General features: G+C 43.5%; 1 protein-coding gene across 1 annotated transcript; it reads left to right on the top strand.

Moving 5' to 3' along the window:
- Positions 1 to 1,347: 1,347 nt before the first annotated feature.
- LOC115310523 lies at positions 1,348 to 15,727 on the top strand. The gene is made up of 7 exons (XM_042294737.1): positions 1,348 to 1,721; positions 4,265 to 4,344; positions 4,675 to 5,032; positions 7,995 to 8,153; positions 10,297 to 10,373; positions 13,036 to 13,258; positions 15,464 to 15,727. Exons 1-7 carry the CDS (start codon positions 1,538 to 1,540, stop codon positions 15,724 to 15,726), a joined length of 1,344 nt encoding a protein of 447 aa, XP_042150671.1. The 5' UTR covers positions 1,348 to 1,537; the 3' UTR covers position 15,727.
- Positions 15,728 to 25,283: the final 9,556 nt, after the last annotated feature.

The raw sequence follows: 25,283 nt of genomic DNA, 5'->3' as shown, positions 1-25,283 counted from the left end.
GCATGTTCTTCACTCATATGTGGTGGTTGCTCGGTCTGTTCCCAAAAGGTTGAAGAATCTGCATGTGACTGGTGAGTCATAGTCTCCTCTCCGTTACTCTCTGAAGAGTCAGCGTCTTCCGCAGTGATTCTCGACTGAGGGTCACTGCTGCAGGAATCACAGTCACTCTCGAGCTCGTCACCATCGCTGGGGACATCATAGACGGGAGAACCGGCTGTTGCTGATTGGTTCCCGCTTGGCACAGCCTTCTTACACCGAGACAGAGTGGACTTTGGTATCTTGAAAGACGCGCCCTTCTCTAAGTAAACAAATCGTCGACGCCGAGTTGCTTCACTACTAGCCATGATAACAAGTCACGGAGCAAACGCAGCCATCAAGCCAGGCTTGTGAACACGCGCACGAACAGGCAACAGGAAAGAAAAATGTAGAATTGCTGAGGAACAGAGGGGAGCGAGAAGCAGAATGACGCAAATGACGCGACTGACGCACAAAATAAAATAAAAAAAATAAATAATAAAAAAGAACCAGTTCGAGTTTCGAACGATCAAAAGTAACGCAGACGACGAAAGCGAAAGTCACGCACAAATACTCCGCCTAAAAATGGTCCACGTAAATACGGAGCAATTAATAGAAGAGCCAATGGGAGAAACACAAACCCGACCACACTTCCAAGACGAAGAACAAGTACGAGTTGCCGAGCGTCGAAACTGAGAGCACTGTGCGGAACAACGAACAACCTCAAGGTAAACAATGCAAACCGAGAAACGGAACAAGCCGAGCCACTGAGCCGAGCGGACCAGTGACCACCGCGGTGGGACAAACTAGCAGACGCAGTCAGAGCCGAAGACCGAATCTATAATAAGCCAGGGCGATGGCCAGCGTCGAAGCTACGCTGTTTGGTTACATTTTAATCTAATTTTTAGCGCCCCCGAAGCACCGCGCAAATTCGCTTCCCTGCAATTAAGGAATTGTGCGTGCGTGCGTGTGTGTGTGTGTGTGAGCTTTTCGCGCCGAGAATTCGGGAGTTGCTCGCAGTCGTGAGGGGTTTACTTCCGACGACTTCGCGAGTTCAAGTTTTCGTTAAATCGACGGCTGTATGGTGTTTCAGAGGTCATAAAAATAATATTTAATAAGTTCTACTATTTTTAATAATTAATATGAGCCTTGAGGATATTTAGGATTTTCTTCCAACGAATAAACACCAATAACATACCATCATGCTACAGCAGTTTCACTTCTGTTTTCAAGAGAGATATTCCAGGCTCATTACAATCCCGTCCAATCCAATCCAATCCACCTTTATTTTTCGGTGTTGCCCGAACGGCTTTCCTTTCTGGCTCTGCTCTTGCCTGTGCCTCCTAGTCCTAACAGGACCTCTGCTTTGATTTGGGTATCGTTGTTTTCACCTTTTTGTGTTACTGCGTTCTATCTTGTGCACTTCGTTTTGTGCGTTGTGCGTTTTTTTTTTTTCTGGTAGCCCAGCAAGCGTTGCTTTATTCTTTTGACTTTCTTTTCGTATGTTTCTTCTGTTTTCGCGATGTTCTACGCGTACGTACATTACCCCGCCGACAAAGAGAAGGCGATCATGCCTGTGTGCCTGATCAAGGATTATAATCCAAAAACGGAGACTGACATCCCTAGTGAACCGGTGCAAGCGTATTGGCGCTCCGAGGCCGGCCTTGAAGAAGGCTACTACGAGGCGAAAGTGGTCCTTCTTGCAAGTAAGTACCTGGCCTTTGCTGTTCCTTTGTGTTTGCCCTGCGCTGATCTGTTTTCTCAAAGGAAGTGTGTGCGGTTTGTGTAGCTCAAAACTCGATTGCAATACTGGGAAATCGTACTTCCTTAACATACGATTGTGGTAAACGCAATATCCAGCGTTACTTCCGACGTAACTACTTTTAATGAGTAAAGTTATTCGGACTCCGTCCTGCACCTCGACCGGAAAAGGGTGTACGCACTACGCGAAACTCGTATAAAACGAATAGTTAAAAGTTTTCTAATAAGCGGTGGCAAAGCATAGTGGCAAGGTTTCTGCTTCATACGCAAGTGGGCGCGGGTTCGATCCGCGGTGTGGGCCCACTTTCTTTTTTTTCTCGAACATTTTGTTTTGTCGAGGCGTTCGGCAATATTTGCGGCATATCTTTTTTATGCTTACTTGAATACCAGTTGAACGTTTAGGAAAAGCGATGGAGAGAAAAAAAACAAAGAACCACACTACTGGACTATCAACCTTTTAATAAAACTTTCTTTTCCTCAACACTATCCTAAAAGGTGTCTTCTTCTTCATCTGTGAGATCTTAGACTGAAACTTCCTTTTTCTCGACACTAACCGTAGAGTTTACCTCTTCTTCAGCTGTCGGATCTTACAAAACTTTCTTTTTTTCTACACTTTCGGTAGTGTCAACTTCTTTTTCCTCTGTCGGATCTTGGCATTCAAATAGTCCCGACTTGGTTGCTCCGAGGGGCCACTCCCTGCGGATATATTTTTTTTTTAGGCAAGAGCGCAATGGAGGCGACACTTACGCATTCTTCCCCCCTTTCCTCAATGGCCAGTGACTCGAGTAATCTCCCTTCCAAGCTGTTTCCGGTGTCGTGCGACAAGTGATGTTTGTGAAGTGAGGACCACATTTGCATTCCCGACAATGTGTCGAAAAGTGGCCTGCCGACGTTAGTGTGGCCACAGAGGCTGCATGTTCTCTGGTGCGGTTGTTTATGCACCTCCCTGTTTGCCCTATGTAGCTTTTGCCACATGACATAGGGGTATTGTATACGACTCCTTTTTCACATGGGGCATAGGGTGTTCAATGCGCAGTGCCGCAGGTCGTCGTCACGTTCTGGTCGGTCTCCCGGTTCACCCTACGGCACGTGGCGTATGCCTTGTTGGGGGCTGAGCACACAACGTGGATGCCTTGTCGGCCAGCTATCTTTTTTAGACGATGAGTGATCCCGTGTATATATGGTACCACTACGAAAGGCTTTGGTGGTTTCTTTTTCGTTGGTTCATTTTTCTCTGGATTATGTCGCACTTGCTTACAAAGCTTCTCACATATCACATATCCCCATGTCATGTGGCAAAAGCTACATAGGGCAAACAGGGAGGTGCATAAACGACCGCACCAGAGAACATGCAGCCTCTGTGGCCACACTAACGTCGGCGGGCCACCTTTCGGCGCATTATCGGGAATGCAAATGTGCTCCTGACTTCACAAACATCACTGTCGTCGCACAACACCGGAAACAGCTTGGAAGGGAGATCCTCGAGTCGCTGGCCATTGAGGAGAGTTAGAGCCAGATTGTAGCACATTTTTATCCCGTGAATCCAAATATCACATTCGTTTTCCCTGAAGATGTAACTGAACACAAGAAAACTCGAAAAATTTCCCGCCAGATCTTTTGATTACCAAGTCTATGTCGCTCATGTGGGTAGCACGTGCAATTGCAAGCTTACCAGGTATATTCCCCCACACGTGACACCATTTGTGATGTTTTTTTGCTGACCTTTCTGAAAATATCAAGAGTGCGAGCATGACTATGATGGGTGCTCAATAAGGCACGAGAGAGCGGAGGTTCCAAGAACTCTGGGTGTGATGTCATGCTCAAAGAGGGCGGGACTTCGGTGCTATTTTCAAAATGCTGTGCGACGGCTTCCTACATCAGATTGAAAAATAATTTCGATATTCATGGTCCTAGAGGCCAAAGAAGATGATCCATGTGTTTTTTCAAAAATACAGAACCACTTCGGTTTCCCTTTAAACCGAATGTGAGTGCATCTACACTGGTAGTGCACACTCTAAATTTTTTCACTGAAATTAAAAAAGATGCAACTGCCACAAGGATTGGTAGTCTGAGCACCTACAAATAATTGAAGCATTTGTTAAGAGGAAGAATATGTGTGACGTAAATGCAGCTTCCAGTGACTTACTAAAATAATTGTAATGTTTTGGGCAGAGATTATCAGCAGAGTACAGGGCATAACACAGCACAATCACATGACCGCTAACTTTTCTTATTTTTCTCTTATAATTGAAATGCTGTCATTGAATCCATGGATTTATATGTGGCTTGCACGTGACATCATTCTGCAGTGTTGGCGGTTGTTCTACTTCTTGCAAACTGTGCAGTTCAAGCTTGGTGGTGTAAAATTACTATAGCATTAAATTAACACCAGTGGCTGATATGCCATCAGTATGCCTGACCCTGTCATGTCAGACTGACCTATCTGTTCTGTGGCTCTGTTAACATGTTTTTATCTTTTATTCACCAGAATCGAAGAGGGCACTTCTCGAGGAGATGGCCCACAAGAAGCGACTGGTTATTCCCCAGATTTTTGAGGAACCAGTGCAAGTAAGTGGGTCTGTTGCAGACACAGACTTTTGTTTCGAGTTGGTTATTGTGTTTATGACATTTGATACCTTACTTCAGTCATTATTCGCGATTTGTAATGCTAAAAACCTGAAAAGAAGTCTTGGGGATGTCTAGAAGTATTTTGTCGAGCCAGCGAAAAAAATAAAGGAAAGCTAGTTTGTAGTAGATAGACCTATGAGGTGGAAAATAAATTGTTTAAGATCGAAGTTCCACAAAAGAGGGCAGTGGAAAATGGCAATTACAAAACGGTTCCACTTTGAGCGGACCCGGGCACTTCCACAATATTGTATTGTATTTTGTATATTTTAGGCATCAACATCAGGTTCTGCGTCCAACAAGAACTTGAAACAACGCAAGGCTCTTGCCAAGAGGAAACAGATGGCGAGCATTCTAAGTAAGAAGAGGCCTTTAGCAGGAGACTCAACCGATGACGAGGACCCTGCAGTTGTGCCGAAGTCGGAGCTAGATAGGGCTGAAGAAGCTCTGCGATCTCTGCGGAAGAGGCTCCGCAAGGCGGAGGAAAAGTCTTGTGCCACATGCGCCGAAGGCGTTGTGTCGAAAGCCGAACATGACGCAGCTCTTGGAAAAATTGAGGAGCTTCAAAAGAAACTAAAGGAAGTAGAGGATTCCAACTTTCGACTCATGCGTGTCGTCCTCGACAAGATCGGTAAGCTACCCGTCATGTTTACTTGAATGTTTCGCAATTGTGCTTTCGGATTATGCACCCTTATGGCTAACAATGGACCTTTTCCACATACCGACGGCACCAGGCGGTGGCTGCACAAACTAAAAATCGAGGAAGTGACCTACCTGCTCTACCAATCGATATAGGGAGCTAGGCTACCAGTTTCTTCGCTCTCCGAGCAGCGGCGCGTGCCCTACGCGACTTCAAAGAGGGGCATCTGTGGCATCCACCTAAACGTCGTGTTTTCCTTTCCGTCGACATTCTCTTTTCATGTAACACAATTATATATATTCTTCAGTTACGTGTTGTGCTCGCTGATATACGGCCTCCTTCCGAATTTCCTCGATTTTTCGTTCTGACTTCCGCCGCTTAGCATCGGGTGCTCGCGCGTGCGCAGAACGCTTCTCGGAAAAGGTCCATTGCAGTGGGCCTAATTTTTTGCTTGCCTGGTGACTATCGATGGACACATGGTCACTGTGCCTTCTCCAGAGATCACCAGAGAGGCCAGTCACCAGGCCACTCACCAGCTGGAGGGAAGAACGTGAGTGCCTGCTGCACCCATCCCTGTCCCCGTCCCCGTCCCTGTCTCTGTCCCCGTCGCTGCTCCTGTCCCTGTCCCCGTCGCTGCTCCTGTCCCTGTCCCCGTCGCTGCTCCTGTCCCTGTCCCCGTCGCTGCTCCTGTCCTTGTGCCCGTTGCTGTCCCTACTTCGGTGCCTGATCGTGTGATGACAGAGGCCGGATGTAAGGGCAGGATAGCTGAATTTCAGTTTCCATTAATTAATTCCGAAGTTTCTTCTTGCTGTTATATTGTGGATGTAGATATTGTTTCAGAAGTTAGCTTTACTTTAGGAGTTACATGGAAAAAAAGGATCCAAGGTTTCAAATGTGCCTACAAAAATGAGATGTTCCTTATGTGCTACATATGTCGGCGTCATGTATTTAACATGGTTTGCAGACACTTTTTTTTTCACTTTTAAAATTTAGTTTTTACAAATTCTTTAAATTTTGTGAAGAAATGAGGACAGAAATACTTTTTCATTTGCGCAAAGTACTGCAAGATACTAAAAAGAATGCATGTCTACTTTACTGCAGATCATGTGAATAGCGTCACTGCTGTTCGCAGGAAGGGCAGCGAATGACAAGGTGTTGACAGCGTTGAGCGTCTTGACACAGATGATTTTTTCAAGTATATCTGTTATCAGTGTATTGTCAATCAATGGGCCATTTCTGTACATGGCAGTGACTGGCTGTTCATGTGCTCTGAGGTAAAGTAGACATGCTTTCTTGGTTCATATCAGACTCGCAATATTCATTACTTTACAGTAAGTAACTTGCTGAAAGTATGAAGCCAAAGGGAAACTCCGATCAGAAGTTAAACGAAAACAAATGGCCGATATCACTTTAGTGGCACGAAATAAGACAGCAGCCTAAATTCAGTAAACTCACTTGAGCGAGCGTCAACTTAACAAATATTTCAGGATATTGAACCTTAAAAAAATCACCGGCGCTTCTCCTATGCATTCTATGCAAAAATGTTTCAGTTTAACGAAAAACACATTCTGAATAGCAAATATTTCAGTTCAACAAACTTGATCGATGGTCCCAGGATTATTTTTGCAATCAGTTCACTGAAGTTTTGTGCTCTGCAGTGCTGGCGTAGCCGATGCCCGCCTATTATCGCTGGCTTTCACAGTACTGCCGAAGCAAAGCGGCGGTGCGGTAGACGAAAATTAACCATGTGGTGCGTCTGTTTTTTCTTTTCGTCGGTTGCATTTGGCCATCTTTGTTGTGGGTAACAACAGTAGGACGGCAGTTTGTGCACCCACTTTCGTAACGAGCACGAGACGGAAGTGGTTGTCTTTATCACACAAGCTCAAAATTCCTCAGTGTCTGGACAATGAATAAAGGCAAGTGGACGTTGCGAAGGACTATGAGATTCCACCGTCAACGTTGTGAACGATAGTGAAGCAAAAGTCAAAGCTTGAAGCAGAAACTGCACCTCAATGGCAATAGCAAATGACTCTGCACGGGATATTTCCAGTCAGTGGATGATATTGTTGTGGTATGGCTTTGTCGCAGCAACAAGCTGTGCCAGAGAGAGAGAGAGAGAATAAACTTTATTTTTATTCTCGAGGAAGTGCAAAAAAACAGAGACTCTCTGGACAGCCTAGTTACTTCATGCGCATTAAGAGCGCCGGTGCAAATGAAAATTATATTTTTTTTTTAAATGAGAAAGGCAGCATCATAACTGTTATGCACTTTGTATATATCAATGTACATGACTTCATAAATTACATTTCACACTTTTGACTCAATATATGCTGTGCCCTATGCTGTTCTATGTTCTAGTGAAGATATTCAGTTAAGCACGACGTGCACAGGAAGCAGACGAACTTGCACGCCGTATAATCCTTCAAGTAGCCTCGATGCCAGCCGCCTTTAGTGAACTTTCAGATAAGTGAACTATTTCCTTGGGTCCCTTGAGTTCGCTCAAGTGAGAATTTACTGTATTGCATCAAGGTGACGCTGAATTCCCTACTAAAACCAATATTATGATGTGCCCAACGGGTGGCCACCGTCACTCTGGTGCAAACCCCTCTTCTTCCTGCCTTTTCACTGTTGTGTAAAGTGATAATTATAGCCGCTTTCCACCTTTCCTTGTTGTTTTGTTTCGTTTGTAGAGGATCCACACACCTGGATTATCCCTTTTTACTGTGTGTCGACCAGGTTGAGATACTTTGCATTGTACAATGAGCTATATCCATACTTTGTGTGCCACTTGTTATGCTACGTTTTGAATTGGTTGTCATGCTCAATTACAATAAATAAGTTTGTATTTTTTTGCAGAATATTTTTATGCCCCTTTTCAGGTATTCCCTTTGGGGTTTACACGCTTGATCGCTTTTTGATCAGTCAAATTTGACCTTGGAATTTTTGTTTTCAGGTGTGTCTACAATGCTGTACCGCACAACTGGGGCATCGGGCAGCACGCAAGAATTGACAGACTCCGAGGAGTGTTCCCATCTGCAACCTGCAGGGAACCTATCCCCGCTCCCTGTGGAGGCTACAGAGTCTGAGGAGGTTCCTCCCGCTGAACCACACAGTAAGTTTGCTGACAATGTAAATTAGCTGAACATGAAAAACTACAGTTCATTCATAAATAATGTGTGGGTCAACTTCGTATAAACACCAAAGAGGAATGTATTTCGTAGTACTAACATACATAGAGTGTAGCAACAACATCCATGTCACTATACAAGGCCAGTGTGACCACTGCAATTGCACAATTATTATTTCTTTCTAATGGAGCTGAGGGATTCTCTGTCTCCAAGTTTTGTTTTGCTATTGGAAAGAGATGTAGGTCTGTTATGAGCCTATTAACAGGACTGAAGTATTTTAATGGCTCCCTTTTTTCTATCAAAAACAGTAACGAGACCTGATGAACCTAGGCATTGCCTAATTATCAGGGACAGACAGCTCGAGTATCTCTCGTTCGGTGCAGTTGTCGAGGTTTAGAAAAACAAAAAATAGTCAAACTTCCCTTGATCATTCGATAAACTCGGGAAGCATAGAATGTCTGGTGTGTGCGTTACGCCTGCATTATGTATGATTGGGTATGCTCAGTTACGAGGAGCTGTGAGATGTTTCAGATAGAAACTCGTGCAGGCATTCCATGCACAACACATTCATGTTCTCCTCATATTATCAGAATGATCAAGACAAGTTTAAATTCGTTCAGAAGTCTAGTGTATGAGCAGTTGTGGGATCATGTGCCGAGCTGCAATTAATCATTCTCAGGGCAACTGTGCGTGCTATCAGTCACCTGCTATGTGTATGCATCTGTTCCGGAGTACTGACATCAAAGCAGTTTCTTAAGGCTGGTTGACACACTTACGTTGAGTCTGATCGAGTGCGACTGCAACCGCTTGCGGCACTTAAGACAAGATGGCGGCGTCTGCGCAGTTCAGCCAATGGCAGTGTTACTATGGTGCCTGGAACGCGTTTTCGATTGGTGTGTTTACTGTCCTATATCCTCCCCCCCCCATATTGCGTTCAAAATGGTCCGGAAGTGGCAATAAAATTTGCCACAAAAGCTAAAAGTGTCATGCTATCGGGTGTCGCAATCCTTGCGGTTGGTTGTCGACTCATTAGGGGCGCCGGCTAACAAGATGAGCGGACATAAATAGTTGCTGTTATCGGAATGTCCCGTCTCATGTTCACTTGAGTTTCCATCAACTGTTGAGCAGCAGAGTCAGACAAGGTAGAACAGTCGTCTGCCAACTGTACCTTTGCCGTTGAACCGCCGCCAAGATCACGACCAGCAACAGCATGACATTTTTGTGACATCACAAGGTGTAAATCGAGGGACCAAAATGAGGACGCCTTAACACACCTGTCGAAGACGCGTTCCAAGCACTGTAGTGTTACCAACACATTTACTGTTTAATGCAGTGAATGGCATCTGTGGTTATGTCTGAATGCATTTTGATACAGTAAGTGCGTTCCCAACACTGCCGTTGGTGCCATCTCACAGACGCCGCCATCTTGTTTTAAGCGTTGCAAGTGGTTGCAGTCGCACTCGGTTGGATGCAACACAAGTTTGTGAATTTGACTTTTTGCAATGCTTCTTTCTGTTTGCTCTGGAGCACGTGAGTGTCTCAGGTTTGAGCTCATATTTTGCCTGCACTACAGCAGCATTTGTGTTGTGCTATCCCTTTGTGTTCTCTCCAAGAGTATGTGCTGTTGATCAGGTACTACAAAGAATAATGCAAGGAGAACATAGAGGCGCCCTAGTCATCCTTAGCCCAGCTGGTTCCGCTCCCCCTCGGAGCCCTAAAGTAACGCATCGGCGTTTGGGTCACTAGGTCTGCTCTTCGATTCTCATCGCCACCCAGGGCCGGTTTGCTCATCTCGCAGCTGCTGCTCCAATTGCGGCCAACTTAGCCGCAGGTATTTTATTTCACGAGACCAGCTCCACGGAGGCATGGAAGTACCTAGCGTCCCTGCCTAATGGCACAGACGTTTGTGTCGCTTCAAGCACAAAAGTTAGATTTTGCTCCCAGAAACTGACTCCAGAGGCTTGCAATTCAAGTTAAATTAACTGCACTCTTACATTTTTGGAGTGGCAGGTAAAGTTACAGTCGGGGTAGACTGTCCTTCATTTCTGTATATAACTCCTTAATTTCATAAAGCCAGCTAGGTTTCTAAAGTTGCTGATGTTGAGAATTTTCAATTTGCACTTCTAGGTGATGCCGGGGCTGCTGGCTGTGGGGAGTCTGGGGATGTTCCTTATCCTCCGCTTCTTGCTGTCCTGGATGGTCAAGTATGCATGAGAGCCTACAAAAGATTTTGTTAAATGTTTTCATTGAAAGGACAGTTTTCGAAACAAAAGTGTTATTGATTATATTAACAAAGCTAATACCTAGGCAAGCTTTTTACGTATGCATCTTAGTATCCTAAGAGATGCCCCACCACCTAAAGGTAGTCCAATGGTCACCTCCGCAGAAACGGGGCAAGCCACAAGGGGAGGTGAGCAAGCCATGAGGGCTGGAAACGACAGTTATCCTTCATTCAGTTAACCCTTGCAGCCATAACAGGCTTGACGGCCCACTGCATCTAAAATAGCATAATGTAATTCACTAGTAGGTAGTTCATCTTGCCAACTCAACTGCAAATCCGCAGGCTTTAAAGTTTGTTAAAAGTGTATGTGTTCTTGGCTTTGTTGCAACAAGATTTTTATATTTTTTTATCAAGCTCTAAAAGTTAGCTTTCCCATTATTTTCACTTAGTTTGCTCTTAAATTGAGGTGGCTATCTTTTAGTATAGTATGGTATGTCTACATTGTCTAATGAACCAATCAGAATGCGTATTTGCTGTAGATGTGGAAGTGCATTTATTATTTTTTCAGGTGGCAAACAGTTCAATATGTGGTGTGGAAAAGCTTAATTAAATAAGTTTGCATTTTTTAGTGCCGGCACTAGGTAAGTTGGATCGAGGGCTTTTGAGAGCACGGTGCACCACTTATATAGGCATAACGGAGGGTGCTTGCAGCCAGCTCCATGTAACAAAATATTGTGTCTTCTACTCGGTCACACCACAGACAAATGCCAAAAGCTCTACTACCTGAAAATCTGTACTGTTAGGGTTGAGAACTCGTGACTAACCAGTCCACAAAATTAATAACCATGCGTCCTGCTAAATCTGGTACTTTGGGGCTAATCAAATTCATTACCAGTGCTAACATTACTGGTGATACAGTGGCAAACTGTTGCCTGGTTAAAAGAATAAAGCCAAAAGAATAGAGGATAAATCTTATAAAAAATGCAAGTAGTAAGAGGGATGCTGTACCCCCCCGGATAGAAAAGTTGTGTCAAAAATCTATTTTGCATGGAGAAAAATGAAAACAATATTCAGGGTGTGAGTAATTTTGCAGTAATCTGTGTTTTCCTTCATGTATCCTCTTTCATTTTACTGTAACCATACCAACATGGTGCAAACAAGTGCGACAGAGAGGAGTGGAGAGGTAGACTGCTAATGTAAATTCCATTGTGCAGCATAAATAGTGAGCTAAATCGTTTCTTCAAGGAAAATGCATGTTTGCAACATGCGTGTGGTATACGCACTGTTACAAAAGTTCTTTTTTTTTTTGGTTGCAGTTGTTTTTTGACATACGATGCATTTACAAGTTTTGCATAGCTGATGGTATCTGGACATACAGTAGTATCTCGTTAATTCGAAGTCTGTTGGACTGAGAAAGATATTCCAATTAAGCGGGATTTAAAATTATACGAAAAAATAAAAAAAAATAAAAGAACCAAAATCATGTGCGGGTAAACCTTAAAAAACTTTTTATTGCAAAACATGATGCAGTTACATGAAGTAATCGTCAATCTGCTTAACGCTTCCTGTGGTTGGTGATACTTATCGTGTTCTCAAAAATGACGATTGGGCAAATGTTTCCGTACAGCCACCGTATATACATACTCTAAAAAACTGCAGACAACCCCTAGCAATTGCACGACTTCTCCGAGAGCAAAGGCACGGGTAACTCGTAGTCGCTGCCATTTTGGGTTTCAACAGCCACACTCCCAGCAATATCACTTTCAGTGTTTGCATAGCATGTCTGCCAGGTGATCAAGGCGCCTTCCACCTCGGCATAGGTAGGAAGACAAATTAGTGAACGCTTTGGTGAGTGTCTTGTTGCAGGCCTAGAGAATTGTCGTCCTTGTCGAGAGGCAGCTTATGTTTCTCGGCAAGCTTCGTTCTCGAAAATGCAAACTTGTCTGCTTTCTCGATGAGGCCCACTTTCTGGCGCGGCGTTAGGGTTTTGTGCTTCAGCAGGTTCCCTCCGCACTACAATCGCACATGAGATTGACATCACTGACTCCCAGATCACAATGGAAAAAGCAGAAAAGCACACAAATAACTTTTATGCATGGATTCGCATGCAAGCAGGCAACGGAATGACGAAAACTCGCCATGTTATTGCATTTGGGTGCTGATTTGTGCCACTTAGCATGTAAAAAATGAGCCGGGCCGACGAAAGTCCAGAAACTAACTGGGTAGGTGCGCTCTGGTCATACATATTATTTGGTCATATTTACACTTGATACTATATGGGACCATAGAAATTCTACTAGTTATCCTGGATTTTCAATAAACTGAGGTTCTACTGTATTACTATAGTAATATACTAGTGTGTGGCATACGTGGTCTTTCTTTTCCACTTTAAAATAATTAGTTTTAACAAACGGTGATTACAGAAGGTTTTGTCATCTGATGAATAGCATTATGCTACGAGTACTGTAGAGCAATAAAAACCCATCTTTTGTTTGCATATTCCCTTTTTTACTGCTTATTTTGATATCAGCAATGGGGTACCGATTTTTTTAAACTTAAGTCATACAGGTCAAAATTACAGCAGCTCTACAGGGGAATAGAGAGAGCCCTCTTCTTGTATATTGAAACTGCCTGTCATGCTGCAGGTTCATCTCGGCCACGGCATAACTCTGGCGGAGGCCACGATGACCCACGCTCTCACCCATGCGTCCACTCCTGGACGGTTCGTGAGAATGGTCAGTCGAGGCCTCTGGGAGCCTGCAGCGCTGTTTGACCGGAGCGTCACCGGACAAGCCTGCAGGCGCCTTCTCAAAAATGGGGCAGTGGGGAAGACACCCCTCACCCCAGAAAAGATTGATGCCGTCATTGGTGAGTGGATTATTCATTTAAGGGACCCTGCCACGGGTTTCCAACTAGGTTTGTATGTGCATAACCTACGCCCAAGCTAGTACTCGCGACTCCAGCGACCTATAGGGGGCGCCACCACCAAACAAACATGGTGGCTGAGTCCAGGTCGTGTCGGCTCGGCCGGGCCGCCTGAACAGGTGGCGCGTTCAATTTAACAGATTTTGTTTTGTTTAATGCCCAATTTTATAGGTATTTGAACTGAGACGGTTAAGTGTAGCCGGTGCACATAAACTTGCAAAGCATAGTGTTGTTTTCCCGTTTTTTTTTTTTTTCTTCTTTCCTTGTTAAACTTTTGTTTCAGAGATTTCGTTCAAAACCGAAACTATGGGCTCCGGAGAGACGGTATTATACTAATCAGTTTTGGTCGTCTAAGGAAAGCGGCGATTACTACAGTATTGTTCCACCAAGAGCAATTTTCAGCTAACTCGCATGCCTCGACCATGCGACTTATCTGTCGGCGAAATCAAGCTTTTGTGCGTATCCACATTTAGGAAACAGCTCCAGTCGTCTGCCCGGTCAACAACACAGGCTGCAGGAAAGTTACGAAAATTAAGCAAGCGCTTCTCGAGCCAAGGAGCATGTTAACCCGCCGGCACCCCACTAAGCAGCTGATACTCGTATTTCATATTCAGGTTTTAGTAGCAATCGAGAAGTCATTTTGTCGAGCGGGTTATGTATTATATTACGTATTATGTCCCACTAAAGCGATCTTAGTATATTCTTCGGGTTGAAATATGGGCTTAGTTGACTAGCTATTAGGTGAACTGCTGAATAAAAGTATATTTGACAGACAGAGAGATACTACTTAAACTTAGCCAAATGGTTCTAGCCGGCAGCACGGAGACAAACTGAAGAGAGTCTTCATTGGAGATTCACGCAGAACCTCTCTGCATTGAACTTTGCTTCGAATCCTGAACTATGAAAATGAGCATTTTTTGTCGCCGGTCAACCTGATCAACGTAGACGTATATTGCTGCTGGCTTTGATGGGGGTATAATTTCAATATTGGAGGCGTGATAGATCAAAATGCCGTGACAACTTCTAACGTTGCGAGACGCGTCCCCCACCTTTTGAAAACAGATAATTTCCCTCATTCATCATTTGCAGCGAGCAGGTTTTCCTGAATCAAGTGCGAAAGTCAGCCCAACTCCTTCAGAGTGGTACAGAGGCTTTTTTGGCGAAAAGCAGCCAAGATGAATAGCCAACACACCGACCGGCGTGGGTGGCTCAAACTTGAAGCTAATCGAACACAACCAAACTCCAGAAAAGCAGCTATCGAACCTTCCCATTCACTTGACTGCCACATTGGTGTTCCCTCCAGTGAAATGCCTCGTCTGTCGTCCTCAGTTCACTGTTCTACATCCTTATAAAGAAACCACATCAGTTACCAAGTAGTCGTCACTTTGAATGTGATTAGAGACAGACAAGAAATCAAAACGTTTTTTCTGTGATTCCTCCCCAACCAAGAAATCGAAAGCACACGACCGTGTGTTGTGGAGTAAACGGACTTTCAACCACGTGATGGAAGGAAACAATCTACTGAGGCTTCACCACACTAATGAACACTCAGGCAAACTCAAGAAATTTTCGGACCTTCGTCAAATTACATCGTTCGCCACAGTGCCGACAACACGCGTCTGAGAAAGCCACCAGAGACGCGGAGGGGCACGGAGCGACCTGGTCCGGCTGGTCCCCGGTTTTCCCGCTTGGTGGCGTCCATTTTGCTGGAGTCGCGAATATGAGACTTCAGTAACACAGTAAAATATATTTTTTAACCAATTTGTGTTACTCAGAATATAATATGTGAAATGAACTCATGATTGCAGCTACCTTTTCTCTTTGGTGATGGCACAGTTGTTGATGGTGCAGCCAGAACCAGCAGCGTTCGTAATTGTTGGAACATCTCTTTATGAAGATGTGAATGGCATGTGGATTAGCGGGTGCTTCAGGTGAAGGTGGGACCAAAAACCACTTGGCAAAAGGCATGCACATTAATGTCACGTGCACTTTTCCAGCCAGTCTGGTTGCCTGTGCCGTTGACAGGATGTCACCAAGCTTACGCTTTTGCCACCGATTGGCGCTCCATTTAAAACACACTTTAATTTTCTTATTGTCTGAACTCCAGACAATAAAAACTAAACACGCTGCAATTCTCTGGTTTTGCAGCTGCGTTTGGCTGCTATGCAGAAAAGCAGGCCAAAATCAAGAAAGACAAGGAGGACAGCAAGAAAGACAAGGAGGACGGCAAGAAAGACAAGGAGGACGGCAGCAACAAGCCAGGTCCCAAGAAAGGCAAAGAGCCGTCCGTCAGGGACGTGGTGAAAAAGCTCTTAGGTGACTATTTGGTCGATAAGAACAGGGAAGAGGAGAGGGCGAAGAAGAACACAAAGAACGACCACGAATCTCCGTTAGCAGTTCCCCCACCCTAAACGCCAGTCGCTTCTGCTTTTCGTCCTTTTTTTTTTTTTTTTTGCTGCAATATTTTTCTTTTTTTAGTTTTTATTGTGTTTTGGCATTATACTTATAAGAACCTTGTGCAATATGTATTTTTATTTACAAAGCTATATTTTTTTTATGATTTATTAATTATTTTTCAGTCTTGAATGTGTTAATGGTACTGACGGGATAAGTTGTTTCGTTTGTTTTAAATCGAAAACATGCTTTTACGACAAAAACTTGGGCAGCTTCGCAATGCCTCCGCCAGGTGCCGTCAGCCGTGGTGCTGTATTTTGGCTTTTTATCAAAGCTAGACACTGATCTCTGGGGCTAAATATATTTAAAAAAATAGTTTATCATGTTTTTACTGCAATCGCAATAAAAATCTCGGCTTAGTTTTGCGTAAAAACCTCAGTATTTCGTACGGTCATGTGTCCAGTGGTCAAACAACATGGCGGCAGCCAAGAGGGGGTCAGTTTTGCTTGGTGAACGGAATACCACTTTATCGCTTTAAACCCCTCTGTATACCTAGTTGGCTCTCTTGTATATATTTGTGGTTTTGCCTTATTTTCTTGATTTTTTTTGTAGAGGATTTTGTGTGTGCGTGGTGCGCAGGTCCTTTTGAAAACTAGCACCTCCTCGGCAAATACGCCTTTTCCTAGGTATTGTGCAATAAAGAATTTTCGCAGTGCATTTTAAAAAGATGATATATTACAAATTGACTAGATGAGTATTTCAATGTATATTTACAGGTCCTTAGAAGTTCTTAAAAACCCTTGAATTTTTTTCTTTAAAGCCTGTACGAACCCTGGTGTGAAATGTTTGAGTTTTGAGCCTTAAACATATTTTTTTTAAATGTTTTACAAAATTTTAAATGTATCATTCCTCAGATTTTATGCGATTGTGTGTTTTCAGACTATATAAATGAATCTTCTCGTTTTTTTCACAATTCCCTGTGTGGTGTCGTACCTCATTATTTGCAGTGATATTGATGACTAACCAACACTGACTATGTTCTGTTTTACCTCTGATGTAGTGCAGCAGATGCTATAGCCATTCCTACCAACCAAGCGCAGTGAATATGTTGCTTGGCTCAACGCATTCCGTGCCGCTGGGCGTTGCCAGAGAGTCGGATGACATGCTCTCAAGCACTGGACTGACTCAAAAGGCTCTTAGCATCAGCCTCAGTACACCAGAAGGTGAAACTGAGCATTAGCTCTTTATTAATCTAATTCCTTTTTTGTCCGGAGTGGCCCGGTACGGCCTAATCTCCGGTGTGATTCATTCCGGTTAAATTCTCCGTATTGGCCACATCCGATTTGACCAAGTACGGTTAGGCCTCCGGATTGGTTGTCTCCGGTTAAGTTTCCGAATTGGTCGTCTCCGATTTAGTTCCCGGTTCCATATGACGGTCTGAAACTCCGGATTCATTCCGATTTAATTTCAAACCGTTATTTTTGGTAGGGTGTTTTGCTTAATCTATAGCTTTCCAGAGCTTTTTTTGCCTGCATTCCCTCTAGCCACCGATGTCTTTCTCTGGCCTTAACTTTCTTCTTAACTGAGACCTGCTCTTCCGTAACTGCACTATAGCCTACAAACTTTCCACTTAATTTCCTGGTACGCTGTCTCCACTTTGTGTCTATACTTCTGATGTATAAATAGAACAAAACTTTTCGTGCTTATTGCTCTCCATCTATTTGCCTCAACCGATCCTCTAATTCTATCTTGGTCACAGCTTCCGTGCTCTCAAATGACGCCCATCCCAAGTCTCCTTGTACTCCCTGGTTTCGCGTTTTTCAATGTGCCCTCAAAGCCAGCCTACCTACACAACGCTGTTTTATTTCGAGTCTTGCATGCTTCGTATTTCATGCATAGCACTGCGTTTCTGAAAGTCAAAGCAGGCACCATGACCCCTTTTCACATCTTTCTCACCACCTCAACATTGCTTTAATTCCAAAGTGCTCTACTTTTCATTACAGCTGCATTTCTGTTTCCCTTACCTATTATATATTTTTCATGCTCACTGAGATATTCTACACCATCACGTACCCATACTACTAGGTACTTGTATTTGCTTGCTCTCTCAACTGTAATCTGTGTCTTTAGCGTCACAACTTCATCATTGTTAAAAAATCATGACTGCTGATTTTTCACTACTGAATTCTAAACCTAATTCCTTTCCTTCCCTACCACAGATACTCATTAATTCCTGCAACTCTGTCCGGTTGTTAGACATTAGTACGATATCATCCGCATACATCTATTCCGGTAAGGATTGCTGAATTTGTTGGCCTAGCTTACAGTACAAAAGGTGGAATCCAAGACCACACTTTCTAGTTTATTCTTTAACCCTCTCAGAAACAACATAAACAGCAAAGGCGACAACGGGCACTCATGCCTAAGACCTCGTCTTATCTCTATATTCCCCGTTGCCTTTCCTTCCCATGTTATAATCACATTATAATCTTTGTAAAGGTTCCTTAATATTGATGTGTGTCCTTCATCTAGGTTTAGCTCTCCACTATGTCCCACAGGTTCCTTTGGTTCACATTGTCATAGGCACCCTTGATATCCAGAAATGCCAGCCAGAGCTCTCTGTTTTCTTTTTGCGTTTTTCTATACACTGTGTTAGAGAAAATACACTGTCCTCCAGCCACCTTTGTTTTCGAAACCCGTTCTGCAACTCGCCTAGTATGCCCTCGCAATCTACCCATTCATCCATTCTGTTCTTTATAATATGCATTACCAACATATAACTAACTGGGGTCACGCTTACGGGACGATAATTCCTAATATCAGACTTATCTCTCTTTCCCCTATATATCCTACTCATCCAACTAACCCTACATTCATCTGGAATATTTCCTTATGTTATCACGGTGCTCACTACCTCCCTTAGTTTTTTTTTAGATTTAGGACCCTAATTCTTCACCAGCTTGATTGGAATACCATCTGTGCCTCTAGACGTGCCACTAGGGACTCTTCGTTCCACCATTTCCCTTTCTCTTTATCCGAAATCCGCGATGTCACAGGCTGGACTGCTACTTCTGGTTTTTTCTATCTTCCACATGTACCCGTTCCCGAAATTTCTCCTCCATCACTGCTTCTATATGTCGTATCGCGTCATCTCCCTATAATTGATCTCCCTGATGCGAGAGTATGAACCTCTGTCTAACTTGCGTCGTTTCACCAAGTGCTCCCAAAACTTCCTGGCTGCGTTTTTATCTATGTGGCTTACATTTCTCATCCATTCCTCACCCTTTCTTTGAATTTTCGCATTGATCAAACTGGAGGCATCTCGGCGACATGTTATAAAGTGCCCTATTTTCTTTTTACTTTCGTACCTGACTCCCCGCTCCGCTTGGAATGCCTTTGTTCTCTAGAAGCTACCTGACGGTTTTGTTTCGCTTGCTTCACTTCTTCGTCCGTCCACCTTTCTGCTCTATGGCCTTGCTTCCCCTTTCGTTTAACCTGAACGTTGTCTAATTCCAGAGCAAAAAGCCTAGTTAGGCTCTCATAGGTCCGATCTGTATACCGTTGCCCTCAAATTGCTTCCTCTGTTATTTCAGAAACTACTTCCAACTCCCTGTCGCTGCAAAAAGTTTGCTTTAAATTATGTTGTCTAGTTTCAGCATTTACTTATCTTGCAAAATTCAGCCCTTTCAGAAAAAAACAGCACAAGCTGTTCTCAGCATCCCAGCTTCATGCTGGGTTATTCCTCCAGTATGCCCAGCTTGCAGTAGTCAAGCTGGTCCCAGCACAAGCTGGTCCCAGCATCTCAGCTTTATGCTGTCCCAGCATCCCAGCTTCATATCGGTCACAGCATCCCAGCTTCATGCTGGGTTATTGCTACAGCATGCCCACCTTGCTTGGCTGTTCAAGCTGGTTGGATGCTTGGGTGGTGCTGGGTGAATGCTGTTTTATGCTGGGTGAACTGGACATGCTGGGTAAGCTGGTTGACTTCCCCACCAGTTTAACCAGTTTAATATATTACTCAAGATAAACAAGCCAAACTCTTCAGAAAAGCTAGCTCGGCATCTAATTTATTATTTTCTTATTCACGGCTTGCTCATATGAGCTCAGATGCCACACATCCTTTGCGCTGACACAGTACTAACCGACGCAGAGACAGTTGTTCTCGGTGCAAGACAAACACTGCTATTCAAAATAGATTGTTTATCTCTCAACACGAAAAATACTAGACACACGCCAAAAACAGACAATAACAATAAAAAATACTACACGGATGAGAGAAGCGAACCTAGGTTCGGCCAGTAAGGGGGCAAGCGGCCTCTTGCTTAGTCGACAGAGGCAAGGAAATCCGTGTGGCTTGGATTTAATTGGCGATACTCTTCGGAACCACCGTAATTCACGAGCACACACATATTCGAAGACACAAAGCGACGCCTCAGTCGGGGCGTCTGACTTCTTTCCGCACTGAACGAACTGCCGCTCGCTGTCTCCTCAAATCCCACTTCGGTTGCACCGCCGTTCAAGTAGTCCCCAAACAACGCGCACACAGCCGTTCCTTCAAAAATCTGCCCAAGATAGCCAAACGTGTTTCAAATTTTCCATGCTATCACTCTCTTACTCTCCTTTTCTCGCACACCAAGGAAGCTCGCAGCGCCTGAAGCGCCCGGTAGTCTACCGAAAACGAGAGGACAAAACCAAGACGTGGGCTCGTCCTCGCCCCAGTCGACCTTGGCTCGCGCGCTCCCAGCTATGCCAGTTCGACAAGCTGTAGCCGACCTTGACGTCCGCGCTCCCAGCAAGACCAGCATGACCAGCTCGAAGCCGCTTGGGCCAGATGAAGAACCAGCTAAAACCAGCTTGACCATCTTGAACCAGCTTGACAAGCTTGATCCAGCTTCAATACCAGCTCGAATCAGCTGCAGTGAGAGCTTGAACCAGCTTGAACCGGCTTGACCGGCTCGAACCACCTTGATTACCACCTAGACCAGCTTGAACCAGCTCGAACCAGCTTAAAAACAAGCTAAATCAGCTTGATTTTCTTGCTGGGTTTTTCACTAGGGCGTTGTTCCCGGTTTTTAATATAAAACGTGTTTTGCGGCATTGAAAAAAGCCGAAATTGTGAGAACGTGTTTCGCTAGCGCGCTAGGTAAAACTCAAAATATTGAGAACGGGACGCTATTTTAATCAGATTAAAATAGTGAAATCAAAATTTCTTTGCGTGTCGACGCCCACCTGCGCCTATTATTGTCAGAACAAGACTCGACGTTGTTTGACGAACGTCGGATTTATATCAGTGTGAAACACACGCAAGATAGAAAAACGATACGAATTATTTTCTTACTGAAAAAATTTTGAGGGAAATAAATGTTAAAGGTGCCCGCAACATTATTCCTTGATTAATCTATAGTACTTCTGTTGATAGCGGCTCATACAAAAATGTTATATTTATTTTTATTTCATAATAACAAAGACCAAACGGCGCAGTTTCTACACTCGACTGGAACAGCCGGTGGATGAGCACGAAGAGAAAGATGGCCATCACGTTGCTTTAGACTTTGCATGATTGGCCCCTCGGCTGGTACCCTCGGTCCCACTCGAACTTAGATGAAAGGAAGTATAGTAGTCGCAGAATAAACTAGTGAAAACAGAGCAGTACTCATCCGATCAGCATGAATAGAGAGCAAGCTGGCAGTCTATCAAATTCCTGTTTTTATGATTCCAGACTTTAATATATTCACTCGTCGCAGTGCAAAAGCTCACACGCTCTTCCGCAAATACCCCTTGAGGGTTAATTGTAAATTTTTTTTGCACTTTTATTTATAGCGCTTAGAAATATGTAAGGATTTATATAACATATTGAAGACGCGTTAGAATTCGTTTTTGTCTCTACGAAATAGTATTTACAGAAATCTTTTGACGCTGAAAGATCATGAAGCAACGTAATATGGTGCCAACTATATGCCACCGTTGGATATCATAGCCACACGCTGGTGTTGACAAAACACTGGGCATGCACTGACTTTCAGATGTTCATAAAATCGGCTATTGATTCCATCACAACGATTGGGCACGATCCATTAAATGAACGCATGTGGGCGCATTGTCACGAGCCCAAATCGAATGATCATGGACTTCTCTTATCCACTGTATGGTCCGCAATAAAGGGACCATGAAGTCGGTTTGGTAGTTAAATTTAACAGTTGAAATAGAAGTCACTTCTCTTCCAGGTGACTTTGACGATGTTTTAGATTGGAGTTGCTCTTCGAACCGCACAAATTAATTTTGCAAATCAAGCAAAAATTTGAATTGAAGAGATGACACCTCCTTAGCTTGAAGAGACTGTCCGATACTGCGACAAAAATCCATCTTTTGAGTCACGTTAACATTGAAATTATTCTGGGCTCGTCAGGCGATTGGTGAGAATGAACGGAGTCCGCACGTCTTAATCGTGAGATGTTAAGAAGAAATTCGCTTTCGGTAAATTCAATACAAACAAAAAACACAAATTTTTGACAGTAAGGGTTACCCCATACGAAAGGATCTCTCTTGGGAAGGCTAAAGAAAATAAGTTGTATAGCTGTTTCTATGGCTGAGTTCAGTTTGTTCATAGTCTCTCCTGTGGGAGTTTAGATTTTTCTTTCGATTATCACGGGTTAGTTTTTGCAGTCTATATCTTTTTAAATGGTTAGCTAAAGAATGTTTTATTGCTTACTGTATATGTCTCTTTAGCGTGCGTGTTACAGCTTCCTATAGCATATTATTTGATTGCTCTAGCTGCATATATCTCTTTATATGACCTGTTCTAGGGAATATTCATGGCTTACTATATAAGTCATTTTCCACCGCGTGCGATAGCCCCTATGAACTATTTTATGATTTCTATAGCCATCTATGGCTCCGGTTATGATATACTTTAGATATTTCTATTGCTTACACTGTGGCTCTCTTTAACCAGCGTGTTATAGCTGCCAATCGTTTTTACTGAGGTTTTTATAGCTATCTATAGCTCGTGTATACTGCTTTAGATATTTATATGGCTTATCCTACGGTTCCCTTTAAACAGCGTGCATAAACTGCGTCCTTCCGTTCCATTAGCCTCTTTAATATTTTGTATGCACTGGTATAAAGATATCTATGGCATACTCAATGGGTCTAATTAACCAGGTTGGAATAGCAGCTGCCTACAGCTTTTCCTGTGCTGTGTTTAGCCATCAATCACCTCTTGTATGACCCGCTACAGAGATTTTTATGCTTTATTTGTGGGTCTCTTTAGGCAGTCCGCTGTAGCTACCTTTGGGTTTCCATGGTATCTTTAGTGATGTATACCTCCTTGTATGGTTTACGCTCGAGATTATTATGGCTTACTCTATGGGACTTCAGAAAGTGTGTTATTGATGACTATAATGTTTACTTTGGTGCTTTAGTCATCTATAGCATTTCTTATGATCTGTTATTTAGATTTCTATGGCTTGCCCTATGGTTTTTTTAGCCAGAGTGCCGTAGCTGCCTATGACGTTTACCACCGCCCTTTACACTCTATTTACCAACTCCTGCCTACAAACAAGCCACTTCACCCTTAGCGACAGGCCACCATCGATCCGCATGCGCAATGGAGTATGGGCAAGAAGTGAGCCGTCTTGCATCGACGAACCATTCGAATGTTATCTCCAACGTCGGGTGTGTGAACCCGCTGTCTCTTTTTGCGTTGGCATCGTTGATACTATGTCCTCCTAGCGATGGTTCACTACTTTATTGACCTGAGCAAAATAAACAAGGCAGGTTACAGCGCAAAACATCGCGTAAATAAGGTCACATGCGGCGATTCATTCCGCGTGAACACCGCAATATGGTTCTAAATCCTGCTTCTTGTGATGAGAGGCTGCTCGATATTTTCAATGGCGACGTCGCTTGGACTCCAAAGGCCTCGACGGCAGCTACGCCGCTTGACGTCGATACTAAAAATATCAAGCAGAATTGGACCAAATGAATATGATATAACAATTCGGTGTTGGCCACTGGTAGCAATGAACGAACTCTTCGTGTAACTATACTGTTTACACCGAGCCTACTTACACCGAAACAGAGTTCACGCCTAAAAGACTTCAAAGGCCTGCACTTACTTGTTATCCGAATTACTCGGTCAACGTTTGGTCTACAGGGTACTAGTGTTTGAACTAACGGACGACTGTTTGAACAGGTAGGTAAATTTAAAAGAGCAGACTACCAGACTTGTACACGTTACAGAAAAATAGTAAGGAATTACATTTACAACTACTCGAGGCTAAATTGTAATTTATTACAATTAAAATTACCCTCCCATGAAAGTAAATGACCGTTACCCCAAAAAGAAATTCGTTACTTTCGTAACGTTACTTTTAACATTATTTTCCTCAAGTAAGAAACAAAGGGAAGAGGGTTATTCAAGTTCTTATTGTTGCCACCTGTTCCATTTAATTACCTTGAGTATTTTGAGCAACAGCTGGCTCTCAAAAGTCTCGTCAGACATCTTGCGTTATTTCTTACTCAATATGTCGACTGCTACGCCGAACACCATTTGAGCTGAGGCACTCTATGGGAGTGCCATATTGTTCCTCACGAATGCTTCATGCTCTGCATTAAGCTTTTTCAGCGAAGCAAGGGAAGTACTATTTACCTCGAATGTAGAGCAAAGATTCGTAGTTGCAGCCGTTGCCTGTTGTTCGAGAGATTTTAGTAGATCCCTCCGATACCTCCGATACCCGCGATAACGGTACCCAATAACGATATGATGCATACGCAAAAACGGCGGCGAAGTATCGGATATTATTATCGGAGTCATCGGACCGATCTACTAAAATTCTCGATTGTCTACATCACAAAGCTGTAAAAGTCATCAACAGCAAAACATAGTTGTAACAGTAAGGGGATAATTAAATAATAAATAAGGTTTCGCTCGATATTTTTTTTTTCTGGTTCTGTACAGTTCGAGCCCCACTTGAGACGTTGGTGAATAAAAAAAGTTTCCGGTATATAAATATAAGTAATAAAGGAAAAAGAAGGACACTGATAACAACAATTAATTAGAACGTCGGTTAATACAAGGAAATGTAAACACACGTTTGCAGTGTGTACCTTTCTTGGTGCCGTTCAAAAACGCTCGGAGCACGGACCGACTGCAGTTTACTCCAATGTTCTCCAGATAGACGTCCGGTGATGACACGGGCAGCAAAGGGTAGAGTACTAACTAAGCCGCGCTATGGCCCCACTCACAAATTTCACTCTCTCCTCAAGCCCAGAATATCGAGTCTACGTCAGCCACCATTATGTCTTATTTGTAAAAATATCTGCTTGAGATAAGATGCGTCCTGCAGGAGCAAAACAGGAAGAAGAAAGGAAGACTATTACCATTTTATAAGTGCTCGCAAAAAGCTGACTAAAAAAAAAGGTAGGGTAGACGGAGCGTTGTCTCGTGTTGTGACATTGTGAAAATGGTCCTAGTCACTATAACCGAGAAGGACATTGTTAATTCTTTTCAGTGCACTTACCACCTCGAGCTTCTCGAAAAGGCGCACAATCACTTGGTGTCCTTCTCTCCCCG

This window comes from Ixodes scapularis, unplaced genomic scaffold (genome assembly GCF_016920785.2).
Source record: "Ixodes scapularis isolate PalLabHiFi unplaced genomic scaffold, ASM1692078v2 PGA_scaffold6__148_contigs__length_123643588, whole genome shotgun sequence".
In the NCBI taxonomy this organism is placed as follows: Eukaryota; Metazoa; Arthropoda; class Arachnida; order Ixodida; family Ixodidae; genus Ixodes; species Ixodes scapularis.
This window is presented reverse-complemented; position numbering and strand designations above follow the sequence as displayed.